We start from the raw sequence: 14,538 nt of genomic DNA on the forward strand, positions 1-14,538 counted from the left end.
TAAAACAGCAATGTTGCTGAATTTTATTCAAAATATACTTTATCAGGACATCTTTCCTTAAGATTTACAGTTATTTCAAGAAGGCATTTGTCAGGAAAGGAATCTCAAGACAACTCTGACATGTTCTATTTCTTCTATTTTGCATCCTGTTGGTGGTACATGTACTTGGCATTAGGAGTGGACTATCTGTGAAAAACGAAATTCATTTGGTCTGACCTGAAAGTTATGAATACAGATTGCCACTGGTGTCTTTTTCTCATGTTGATATCAAATATATCAATGCTCATCAATTAAAGTTTTAAATTATGAGGTAGTTTTAACCTTTTTTATCGACAAGTGTTGATATATTTGATATTTTAAAAATAGGCAGATCTAAAATCATTCTTCCCATTTTTTTAGTAATAACAATGTTAAAAGTAGAGCAACCAGCTGAGATTAGTGATGTCATTTGATTGTGATGTCATGGTAACTGATCTCTGCAAAGTGATATCTCCCGTTTTGGTTGATAAATCAGTACTCTTTATGCAGATCATTTCAGTTCAATAGGTATAGTATTTTGCATTATGAAAATTGCTATGTAAATTCAACTCAGGTGCCTAACAACAGCTCAATTAAGTGTTTCATCATGTGGAAAATCAGCAGTATTTAAGTACATGTCATGAATATATTGTATAGTGACCTAATATATCACAGAGCTCCAGATAAGCTGCGTATCTGTGTAAAATACGCATCAGAAATGCAGAAATACGCAGTAAAACAAAATCCAAGCGTATCAAATACGCATTACAGATACGCTACAAAAATAAAACTTGTGCGTATCATCAAAATATTGTGAAGTAACCCTGCGTATTCGATTGGCAAATCAGCAACTTATTTTGAAATTATAAACGGGCATTCCGTCAACCTTGCCAAACTCCACGATGACAGGTACATCATGATCATTTGCCATCACACTTTCTTGTGGAAGTATCGTGGTATTTTTGAGTCCTATAAAGCTCTCGAACCCACACGAAACCAGTTTGCAGGGACTAGATGAATAGTGTTTTTAAATATTTAACTTAAATACCCACATTTGTAAAAACTAGTGGGTAACAGAAATTTGAATACCCCGATAGAATTACTGATACCCAATGATGTTAAAATGCATGGGTAAAATACCCACAAAGCCAAAAGCTTATCTGGAGCTCTGTATCACCAACTGTAGCAGAAGCTTTTGAGTGTACCTGTTGCATGAATTATGGAGCAGGTACTCTGTGTTTTGGTGTTATGTGCAATCCACATGCAATGTGTTCTGTAGAAGCTTACCCCAGTCAGGCATTTTGTCATGAAAGATTGAAATTAACGAGCTATTGATCTATGTGATATTGGACAGTGTCTTCAAATGATGCTGCCACATCTTTGGAATTTGTTTTGAAAAATTAGTTCGTTTCACAGTAGAAAATGGTCTTGAGAATGATATTGGATTAACTATTCTTTATAGAGAGAATCAAAGAGAGGTGGTTAGCCTATTTTCATGTGATAAATGCAGCTGTATTTCTCATGATCAAAGTAAATTTTCTACTTTCCTAGCAGAGGAAGAAGTATTAAGGTAGATTTATCTAAACCTCATCTGTTATCCCTCTTTTGGAAGTTGTCTGGTATTGCCATTTGTAGCCAGTGTTCAAGGACAATTTCAGGGCGGTTGGGTAACCTTGTGGTTAAAGCGTTTGCTCATCATGCCTAAGAAAATTAATGATTACTCAATAGTCGGGGTGGGTGGGTGTAGATTCATTGTTAGAATAGGTCCCCTCCAAGCTATGCTTGTTGTTCACATCAAGGCAACTAGGTGGATTGGTTGATGATGCTTTGTCACGTGGTTGGTTGCAGGGCTTTGTATTCTCATAATATCAATCACAAGTTGTCCGGTCCAGACTTGAATATTCCTTGCTGAGTGTATAACTTATAAGTCAACAATGGAATCAACAATAAATGTATGCAAATAATAATTATGGAGTCACTCTTACGTCTCACAAATGATAATGACCCATGAAGATCCGGGGTAGAATAGGTCTTCAGCAACCCATGCTTGCCGTAACAGAGGCGACTATGCTTGTCGTAAGAGACGACTAACAGGATCGGGTGGTCAGGCTTGCTGACTTGGTTGATGCATGTCATCGTGTCAAGTTTTCCTTGAGCTTCTAGTCAGATGACATTACTTATATAAGCCTGTGTTACCTACATACCTATATACAGAAAGTGATTGGTACCATCTCTGCTGGTGAGATGGCTGGTGCGTGCATCTGGAACAAGACACTCTACCCTGTAATATAAGAACATGGCTCTATTTCACATGAAATCAGAATTAACAATGTTTTTCTTCTAATATCAACTACAGGTTTATCTGGTCAAGACTTAATTATTTACATTTATTTATATATACTTATTTATAAATATAGCCGGAATGTAGCTAACAAGGCCATACCGACCTGTCCCAAAGTTGTTATTCCATATATCATGTATGGAATATTCAAATACAATTTGCTAATTTAGTTGTACAAAATGGCTAAACTATGACATCAATAGTATTGTACATCATAAATGAGACAAAAACACACCTGTGATTAGTCTTATAGGTCTTGTAACCATGGTAACTCTGGAGCTAGACTTGCACAACTCTCTATGGCATTTATGATTATAAGATTAATCGATTCCAAGATTATACAAAAAAGAAAAACAAGTTGTCCCCATAAAAGACAGGCATCCTCAGAACTGTCTGCTTATCTTGACTTGCCTGTTACGTGGATAGAATTTCAATACAAACATGGACTAATCATTCAGTTTAGACTTGGAGCCAGGCTTTCCTGTTGGGCATGCTGGGAATTATTTTGAAATGTTTAGAGGCCGATATTCAGCCCCAAGTCTGCAGCAAATGTCATTAAAAATACTCAAAATGGAATTTGATGTTTCCCAACTTATGTTAATATATATAACAAATAGCTAATATTTTTGGCTTTTTAGAAATAACCTGTTTTCACTGATAACAGGACCAATAAATAGGAAGAGGTTGTGATGTTTAGTTATTGATATTGCATTGAATGCAATGTCAAAATATAATGTTAAAATAGGCATACCTCTTAATTTATGGAAAAAGGAAACTTTGAACAAAATAACGATTTTTTTCCAATTTGCCTGCCAGGGACACTTAGTTAAATATTAAGTCAACAACAAGAGTCAACTCTGTAGCCATAATCCACACAGTGTTCATATGGGGACAGTGTCCTCCATATATTCCCCATGTTTATAAACACCATGATATGTCATGTATATATATACATGAGATAACTACCTGAGATATCAATGTTATCATACACCTGCATGAGGTGGGTTATCACTGTTATCATTCTCATAGTGATAAGTTTGATTGCATTTCATATGTTGGCCAAGAGTGTCTGGTACAATAACCTCAGCTGATTGTAGATCTGTGTGTGGTATGTCATCATGTCGTCTGCTGCTGCTTGTTGACTTTTTACCAGGGCAGACGCAATGCATGTAGCATGTGTGTTGATATCCAGACTTGTTGAACAAGGTCGTTGCAACCCAACAATACTTGCACAGTGCTATCTGCCTCAGGATTGTGCATGTAGAATATCACTCGTGTGTTGACATCATAATCTGCATTTACCCAGCTGTGTCTGTGGTGCAGATATTCTGGTATAATTTCAACCTTGGTCAGGCCATGTGATAACTTGGGAAGTGTGGTCAAAACAAATTTTATGTCTAGAGGGAGCACGGGTGGCCCAGTCGTCTAAGGTGCCGCGATTCGCTGTGCAGAGTTGCGTCCCTTGGGCAGGCCATAAACCTATGGTTGTGGGTTCGAATCCCGGTTCGCCCCGATTATGTTACTAGGTTTATCAGCACCATACCCGTGCTCGTGGGTTTCACCGAAGTGGTAAACGTCTGAGACCTGCATCACTTCGGGCTTTCCTCCCACATTAAGCTGACACGCCGTGATATAACTGGAATAATGTTAAAAGCGGCGTTAAACCCAACCAACTAACTAGACTGAAAATGTCCTTTTATATGCAGTAAACTACTGTTATAATGAACTCAAAGGGACCATTAATTGTAGTTCATTATAACCGTAGTTTGTTATAAGCATATATACAGCATAAAAACAGCAAATGTCCGGGACCAAAAAACATTTGGTTATTTCCGTCAGTTCGTTATAAACGTAGTTTACTGTACTACTGAAAAGGAAGTACATAACACCCGATTCTGTCCTTAATTTCTATAGTTAATCTGTCATTTGTATAGTGTACGTTCACAGCCCATTCACAGAACAAGCATCTTACTTGTTGAGCCTGCCTATATTTTTGTAGAAGTGAAAAAGAAATAGAAAAAATATTATTCTGATCGATTGAAAATATGAATCTTGAATACCATTTTGCATTGTTTTGTTGGTTTATTTTTTTTAGCTTTTATATAAAGAGCTTTTTTTACGAAATCAGATTGGGGCTTATACATGTTATGGGCAGCCATGTTCTGAAAAGCTTCCTGTAATCTTAAGTTAATGCCATTACCAAGATTATAGTACATTCACTTATTTTGTACAGTTAAAGATCAAGCGATTCGTTGCATGATACATGAAAACTTGACACTATCATCAATTGGAATAAATATAAGTATGACATTTCTTGTAGATGGTAGGGCTGGGATGAGTCCAACTTTACTACCCGGGTACCCACCCCCCTATTACCCAACCCTACCTGGGCACCCCCTGTAGGTCTAAGGAGATGTCTCAAATGTCCGATTGGGAACATTTTTAGCATAGCCCTGGCAAAATGTATTAAGATATATGTATTAAATAATCTGGTCATTCATACACTGAAGTTATATCTTTATTCAACTATATGAAAAATGAGAAGGAATGGGTGCACAATCAGAAAGAAATGCAAACATTAGTAACATTGTCATCAAACAATATATCACGTGACTAACCACGGGTCGGGATAGTCCTGTGGGTACCCGGGTACTACTCAGTACCCACCCGACCCGGGTACCCGAGTTACCCGTCCCAGCCATAGTAGATGGCTTGCTACCTCAGGCACATATGGGCAGGTATTAATAGTTTACAATTAGTGCTAATGCAATCTTATATGCTACTCATTACAAGTTAGAGAACAACCACAATTGGGAGGCTGTGTGTTGCAATGCCCTCCATCAATGACAGATTAACTATAGTCATATGAAAAGAATCCTGTGTTCTTTAACATCTTTTGAGTTGTACTGATTTGTGTCACTTTTCATCAATACATGACCTCATGATATGATATTCTTGGCATAGTCATGTAATGCACTAAATATTCGTTGATTCTTTACACCCTAACTGACTATTTTTGAAATTCTTCAGACTTATATATAAGTTGCATCCATGCATTCACTGTATTCAGGGAGCCACAGACTCAAACACCTGATGCATTAGGTATACATGTATATTTTGTCATTATTGTCATCCACCTGTGAAGATCTGGGTTAAATCAGGTCTTCAGCAACCCATGCTTGCCATTAAAGGCAACTACCGTATTTTCTTGAGTATAGTGCGCACCCATGTATAATGCGCACCCCCCTCTAGCGGGTTCAATATTTTGGAAAAAAAGAAATTTGAATATTATGCGCAGAATTTTTTTACACCGTTCCCTTTCAGCGAAGTCCGGCAAACGAACGGATGCTGAGAAACTTTGTCAGTACAAATTCGAAATTTGAGATAAAAAATCACCAGACATGTTTATTTACCGTTTAAATAGTATTTATTGTTCTGCTAGGCATTGTTTTATATTTAGGGATTAAGATTACCTTGCGTATTTTCTCGTAAACTAAGCTGGAATCAGAAATCAGCTGTACACACGTTTTCTTGGAATCGACCGGTGATTCGGTCAAGACACACCCAATGATATAACTTTATAAGATTTTTAATGCAAGGATCGGCAACAATTGTATCTGAAACTATTTTATTTATCAGGAATAATATATTCCATTATTTTCTTAATAATATGCAACCTTTACTAAACATATTTAAAATAATAATAACCCTAAGCGAAGCAGCTGATCGCTATTCTCGGGTATTATTTTTTACATGGAACATGTCTGACCAGTCACCGTCAAGGCTCATGCGCACGTGATCACGTGATCGCGAGAATTTCATGTTGACATAGAATCGTCAAACAAAAACAAATATGACTTTTAACGAGTCAAAGTATGTCATTTATGATATATGTATCCATTCTCTGCCAACTAAAGTTTGTTTCAAGGCGTCAATAGCGGTATTCTGACCGTGGTTGCTGTTAATAACGGTGAGTTGTGCGATCTTCCGATCGCTTCACACACGATTTCGCCGAAATTAATAAAAACAATATTATAAGGAATTTTGAATAAAATCAATGAAATAAGTTACAAACATAAGTCCAGATATACAAAGAACACTTTTTATAGCCAGACAGTGTAATTACATAATTATTTTGCGTACTTCAGTATGGATTTGTTGACATGGTATTCCCGGTGTTTCGTGCTCACGGTAATGTCTTTCCATGGGGGAAAAAACATCCAAACTCATAATTCGTGTATAATGCGCACTCCCTTCTACACAGCTGTGTTTTTTCGAAAAAAAGTGTGCACTATACTCAAGAAAATACGGTATGCCTGTCGTTAGAAGCCACTAATGGGATCGGGTGGTCAGACGCGCTGGCTTGGATGATGAATGTCATTGTGTCCCAATTGCATAGATCAATGCTCATGATGTCAATCATTGAATTGTCTGGTCCAGACTCGATTATTTACAGACCCCCATCATATAGCTGGGATATTGCTGAGTGTGGTGTTAAACAACAAACAACAACATTATTGTCATCCAAGTGAAATATGTTTTCTGAAAACATTTTCTTGTATTCAACAGGTTTGGTATTGTAGCGCTCCAGGAATTAGCCAGTGAAAAAGCCTTAGAAAGAGTGAGTATTCGTTATGTACCTTTTTTAGATGATTTACTGTAGATTTCTGAACTTGGTGAGTAAATAAGGAAACGTACAACTTTATTGATAACTTTCCGTTTTTTGCATTTAGTGATGTTTCAATGTAGATTCTTACATCGTTTTCAAGCTACAGTCCAACCTGATAATGCTGTAAGAATCTACGTCAAAACGTCACTATATGCAAGAGTTGTTATCCATAAAGTTATACATTTACTTACATTGCCAGACTCAGCAGGTCATGTTTTGTGTACTGATGTAACCAGACTCAGCAGGTTTTGTGTACTGATGTAACCAGACTCAGCAGGTTTTGTGTACTGATGTAACCAGACTCAGCAGGTCATGTTTTGTGTACTGATGTAACCAGACTCAGCAGGTTTTGTGTACTGATGTAACCAGACTCAGCAGGTTTTGTGTACTGACGTAACCAGACTCAGCAGGTTTTGTGTACTGATGTAACCAGACTCAGCAGGTCAGGTTTTGTGTACTGATGTAACCAGACTCAGCAGGTCAGGTTTTGTGTACTGATGTAACCAGACTCAGCAGGTTTTGTGTACTGATGTAACCAGACTCAGCAGGTCAGGTTTTGTGTACTGACATTACCAGACTCAGCAGGTCAGGTTTTGTGTACTGATATTACCAGACTCAACAGGTCAGGTTTTGTGTACTGATGTAACCAGACTCAGCAGGTTTTGTGTACTGATGTAACCAGACTCAGCAGGTTTTGTGTACTGATGTAACCAGACTCAGCAGGTCAGGTTTTGTGTACTGACATTACCAGACTCAGCAAGTCATGTTTTGTGCTGTAGATCTGTGATGAACTCAACACTCCTACATCAGCGAACAACAAGAAGTGGGCAGGTCACCGTGGCAACTGGAGGTGTTCAGTCTCAGAAGCCACTGGAAGGATGTACAGAGTGAGTGCAGATTACTCCCTGGTACAAACTGCTTGAAACAAATAACACTCCCTTTATTGTTTTAATTGAAACTGAACAAATGCTTATTTCTTGTGTGATTTGACAGATTGATTTTATCATGCTGAAAAATTCATCCAATCAAACTTACGGTAATAAACGTAATGTGTTACAGAATGCAAAAGAAAATTATTCATCTCTTCGTAATCACTACACACTCATTGAGGTATTCCCTTGTAGATCCGGAGTAGAATAGGTCTTCAGTAACCCATGCTTGCCGTAAAAGGCGACTATGCTTGTCGTAAGAGGCGACTAATGGGATTGGGTGGTCAGGCTCACTGACTTGGTTGATGCATGTCATCGTATCCTAATTGCATGGATCGATGCTCATGATGTCAATCACTGGAATGTCTGGTCCAGACTCAATTATTTTTCAGACCCCCGTCATATAGCTGAAATATTGCTGAGTGCAGCATTAAACAACAAACAAACAAACAAACAGTGAGGTATTCAAATAGTTACAGTTATTGTATTATTTTTTCCCAATTCACTTACTAAGTATCTCTAAGAAAGAAATTTGAAATATGCATATACAATGTACCTGACCACCAAGAACATTTTATGAACAACAGAAACTTGAGTGCTAAAGCATATCACAAGGCTCCCTTTGTTTAATATGAGAAAACAGTTCTTTCTATTCAAATCAAATCAAATCATCCTATTTCAATATGATGTGTGTTTCAGAGCATGGAGTACAATGCGTTTTTGTACGACACATCACAGAATATTGAGCTAGTTAGCTGCTCTCTGTTGAAGAAACCAGAGTCAGGAACATTTCCCTTTGTGAGGCGGCCGTTCTTGGGGGTGTTCAAGGTGGGTATTGATTCGCAACCATATCAACAACCAGATCGCCACACTTGTTCGCTTCAATGATCCGATGATTGTGTTTTTCAATCTCGGAAATTTCTTTGTTGATACGAGTCCCTGTCAGTCTGTAGTAGGTCACAGTAGAGATGTCTCTGGATAACAGGGGGGCCATTGATTGGAAGGTGAGGTGAGGTGAAACGTCGCGTCCAAGATTTTTGCACTTATATAGCGAAATAGCGTGTGTGTTTGTATGTGGCTGCTTGTACTAGCCCGGACTGATGCCAATTTATAGTGCTAACCCACTGAGATACCATCGCAGTTTAACATGAATACCCCACTCAGACACAGTATACTGACTCCAAGCCGACCAGTCCTTGTTTTAGCCCCTTAATGCCGAGCTCTAGACAGGTACAACAAGTACTATCTTTTAACGTCTTTTGGTATGATGTGGCCGAGCGGTCTATTGATTGGAAAGTTTAGTGTTGTTATAAATATTAAGAACAAAATTAATGATCTTTATGTGTACCGATAAAAAAAATGTCCATTTTAGACCTATAATTAATCAACTTAATACTTGGCTGATACGTTAATGTTTATTAAATATTGTATTTTCTGCCTTCTCTTTGAATACCTGTACCATCATATGTAACAAATGTAAACATTTCTGTGGCAGTGAATAATTTCTTTAGTGTCGATATTCATAACTTTTGTCTGGTCCAGACTCAATTATTTACAGACCGCCGTCATACAGCTGGAATATTGCTGAGTGTGGTAGGAAAATACAGTAGTAGGTGATTATCTAATTCTTAATTACTTATGCCATGAATGGTGTGGTTGTTTCAAGTACTGTAGACAGTATTTATGAGTGACCCCCAGGGACACTGGTCAGTGCACCAGACACAACAATGCAGGCTGCTGTATAGATGTTATGGATAGTTATGTATGAAAGAGACTGTCCAGAGAGGTAGGGCTAAAGGGTGTGCAAACCCCCTACCACCTTCCCGACACTGCACCCCCCAAACACACTGCACCCCTCTAACACACTGCACCCCCCAAACACACTGCACCACCCTAACACACTGCACCACCCTAACACACTGCACCACCCTAACACACTGCACCACCCTAACACACTGCACACTGCACCACCCTAACACACTGCACCCCCCTAACACACTGCTACCCCCTAACACACTGCACCCCCCTAACACACTGCACCCCCCTAACACACTGCACCCCCCAAACACACTGCACCCCTCTAACACACTGCACCCCTCTAACACACTGCACCCCCCAAACACACTGCACCACCCTAACACACTGCACCACCCTAACACACTGCACCACCCTAACACACTGCACCACCCTAACACACTGCACACTGCACCACCCTAACACACTGCACCCCCCTAACACACTGCTACCCCCTAACACACTGCACCCCCCTAACACACTGCACCCCCCTAACACACTGCACCCCCCAAACACACTGCACCCCTCTAACACACTGCACCCCTCTAACACACTGCACCCCCCTAACACACTGCACCCCCTAACACACTGCACCAAACTAACACACTGCACCCCCCTAACACACTGCACCCCCCTAACACACTGCACCCCCCTAACACACTGCACCACCCTAACACACTGCACCCCCCTAACACACTGCACCACCCTAACACACTGCACCACCCTAACACACTGCACCCCCCTAACACACTGCACCACCCTAACACACTGCACCCCCCTAACACACTGCACCCCCCTAACACACTGCACCCCCCTAACACACTGCACCCCCCTAACACACTGCACCCCCCCAAACACACTGCACCCCCCTAACACACTGCACCACCCTAACACACTGCACCACCCTAACACACTGCACCCCCCTAACACACTGCACCACCCTAACACACTGCACCACCCTAACACACTGCACCACCCTAACACACTGCACCACCCTAACACACTGTACACCCCTAACACACTGCACCACCCTAACACACTGCACCACCCTAACACACTGCACCCCCCTAACACACTGCACCCCCCTAACACACTGCACCCCCCTAACACACTGCACCCCCCTAACACACTGCACCCCCCTAACACACCGCTAAATAAGTCAATTTATCATATAATGGGTAGGTTTCTCGGCAGGATAAAGATAACGGATAAAAACGATATCCGTTGGGGTCATATGCGGATAGAGATGCAAATATCAAACTGAAAGGTCAAGTAGGGACTACTTTCAGTATTTACAAACAACATGGCGTCACCCTTGTCATTCGGCGATCGAGTCAGAATTAACCATCGGGAATCTGGATAAACTAAAGGGATAATTGCTATCATTATTAAAAGAACAGTCTAATATACTGAAAATCAGTGTCTAACTGTGATATAGCTAAGGCATTTTATAACTTTTGGCAACTTTGGAGATATAAATTTCGAAACAATTTTGCGAGGGCACTAGGCCCAGCCAAGCGGGATCAGTAGCCATATCTGTGCTTGTCGACCTCTGCAGCTTGAAACCTTTTCCACAAATTGAAATAGTTGGATTTGGCCGAAATATGTTTGAATTGTTACCTTGTTTCGTTTTGTCACTCTGTGTACATCTGACTGTGGTCACTGTACTTGACGTTATGACAGGACAGACCGACTGTCAACAACGCCTGAACGTGGCTGTGACTTCTCAAAGACTAGGGTTAGAGTAGTTTCCCTTTGACAAAGGGCAGTTACTCTAGCGGACAGACCGATGGATTGCCGCGAAATGCAAGTAAAAACAATTATTGTTGTTTTGCGTATATGTTGCTTCGCCACTGTATAAGAAACAGATTTTAGTTGGAGCTATATTGGCTACTGTCACAGTCCGACTGACACATCACTTACCCTGTGACGTAATAAATATTAATGCGCGCATTCCAGGAAAACTCGCAATGTTTCGGTAATGTTTGTGAGAGAGGGAGAGCTATTTTCAAGCACAGAATTAAAGAATGACATTATATGATAAAGAGGTTATCACACGTGTGTTTGGGAATGGTAAATATCCTGTATTAGGAATAAACACTATGTATTTAGCTCCCCAAGGCTCGCTAAATACAATGTTTATTCCTAATGCAGGATATTTACCATCCCCAAACACACTCGCGTGATAACCTCTATGTATACAAGACGTATTTATTTGTGTATAATATGTGTGTTATATGTCTCCTTAATTATGGGCAATTAAAATCTGGAAAAATATATCTGTCGTATATAAACATTTCAGGCTGTCAGCATGAACCAGGAAATTTACGATCTTTCAACTCCATTTTTTTATCACTTAAATAATATTCTAATAAGAGCTCCCTGTTTCTAATTTTGAGAGCGCCCTGGGCGCTTATTATGTCGAATACGGTAACTATTTACCTTCTTCACTTATGTGTACACTGCATGCCAGTTGCAACAGGCCAAATGTAATCAGTCTAACCAGGGTCTGTCTGCAGTGTAAATGAGGCCAGCAATGAATTCTTATGCAGCATGGGATGTGTACAAAATGCTGTAAATATACATAGCGAGATCAGGTCTTGGACGTGTGTTAATTTCATTGAAATTGATTTGATCCTAATTTGAATTCTGTGAAATTATGGTTACTCAGAGGTATGAGTGTTCACGACAAGGTTTTTGTGAAGTTGGAGAGTAATTAACTCTTTTATGGCTATAACGATCAATGAAAGTCATCAACAGCCAGATAATGGCCTACTTGGATTTTTTCTCTCTTCCCAAGAATTTATTTCCCTACAGCATGACGCTTTGTCAATAGTGTTTATTACTGTTTAGAAATACAGCCTAAATATGGCAGCATTTCAACAGCAACACAACAGCTACATAACAGAATATGTACAGCAACATTACAGCAGCATAATAATGTGGGTACAGCAACATAATAGTATATGTACAGCAACATCATAGCATATGTACAGCAACATTACAGCAACATATTAATATATGTTCAGCAACATAATAGTATATGTACAGCAACATAATAGTATATGTACAGCAACATAATAGCATATGTACAGCAACATTACAGCAACATATTAATATATGTACAGCAACATTACAGCAACGTCATAGCATATGTACAGCAACGTCATAGCATATGTACAGCAACGTCATAGCATATGTACAGCAACGTTACAGCAACATAATAATAGATGTACAGCAACATTACAGCAACATAATAGTGTAGGTACAGCAACATCATAGCATATGTACAGCAACGTCATAGCATATGTACAGCAACATTACAGCAACATATTAATATATGTACAGCAACATTACAGCAACATCATAGCATATGTACAGCAACATTACAGCAACATCATAGCATATGTACAGCAACATTACAGCAACATTAATATATGTACAGCAACATTACAGCAACATTAATATATGTACAGCAACATTACAGCAACATAATAATAGATGTACAGCAACATTACAGCAACATAATAGTGTAGGTACAGCAACATCATAGCATATGTACAGCAACGTTACAGCAACATTAATATATGTACAGCAACATTACAGCAACATAATAATAGATGTACAGCAACATTACAGCAACATAATAGTGTAGGTACAGCAACATCATAGCATATGTACAGCAACATTACAGCAACATTAATATATGTACAGCAACATTACAGCAACATATTAATATATGTACAGCAACATTACAGCAACGTCATAGCATATGTACAGCAACGTTACAGCAACATATTAATAGATGTACAGCAACATTACAGCAACATCATAGCATATGTACAGCAACATTACAGCAACATTAATATATGTACAGCAACATTACAGCAACATTAATATATGTACAGCAACATTACAGCAACATAATAATAGATGTACAGCAACATTACAGCAACATAATAGTGTAGGTACAGCAACATCATAGCATATGTACAGCAACATTACAGCAACATAATAATAGATGTACAGCAACATTACAGCAACATAATAGTGTAGGTACAGCAACGTCATAGCATATGTACAGCAACATTACAGCAACATAATAATAGATGTACAGCAACATTACAGCAACATAATAGTGTAGGTACAGCAACATCATAGCATATGTACAGCAACATTACAGCAACATTAATATATGTACAGCAACATTACAGCAACATATTTATATATGTACAGCAACATTGCAGCAACATAAAAGTAAGATATATTTGTTGTAGCAGGATCACTCAGGGTACGTGGGGTTTTATGCATCCTACATTAGGTTTTATACCACAAACTGAAACGCCATGTACCCCTCGTGATCTTAGTACAACTTATCATGTGCAGCAACATAAAGCACATGTACAGCAGCCTTACAGCAACAACATGACATCTGTGTACTATTATTGCAGCAACATCGCAACATCACAACATCACAGCCGCGACACGATCTGTGGCAGGCACCCCCTGACTAGCCTCCTGCATGAATCATGAGGTGTTGATCTTATCATGTGCAGGGCATTGTCAGCTGCATGCAGGGCTATGTCAGACCTGCTCATATGTACATGACATAGCGAGTGTCAATACCTGAACATTATGTTGCCAATAAACCTCGTAACTAATGATGAGCAGTGGGAAATATATGCCCAGTTAGTGCAGACCGATACAGTTAATTGTCGTCACTGACTCGAGTGTGCAGACAGGTGGCGGAAATAGCTGTCAATAATGCAGCGAGTTGCTCCAAGATC

At 39.3% G+C, this 14,538-nt stretch overlaps 1 protein-coding gene across 6 annotated transcripts in view; it reads left to right on the top strand.

The window, feature by feature from the left end:
* LOC124138009 (endonuclease/exonuclease/phosphatase family domain-containing protein 1-like) overlaps nt 1–14,538 on the top strand; it is a 68,282-nt gene that overhangs the window by 42,009 nt on the left and 11,735 nt on the right. For all 6 annotated transcript variants that reach the window (XM_046504516.2, XM_046504518.2, XM_046504520.2 and 3 more), the window contains exons 3-5: nt 6,929–6,980; nt 7,808–7,915; nt 8,657–8,785. In XM_046504516.2, coding sequence (XP_046360472.2) covers nt 6,929–6,980; nt 7,808–7,915; nt 8,657–8,785 — 289 coding nt within the window. The remainder of the gene's footprint in view (nt 1–6,928; nt 6,981–7,807; nt 7,916–8,656; nt 8,786–14,538) is intronic.

This window comes from Haliotis rufescens, unplaced genomic scaffold (assembly GCF_023055435.1).
Source record: "Haliotis rufescens isolate VD_foot unplaced genomic scaffold, xgHalRufe1.0.p SCAF_17, whole genome shotgun sequence".
Classification (NCBI taxonomy): domain Eukaryota; kingdom Metazoa; phylum Mollusca; class Gastropoda; order Lepetellida; family Haliotidae; genus Haliotis; species Haliotis rufescens.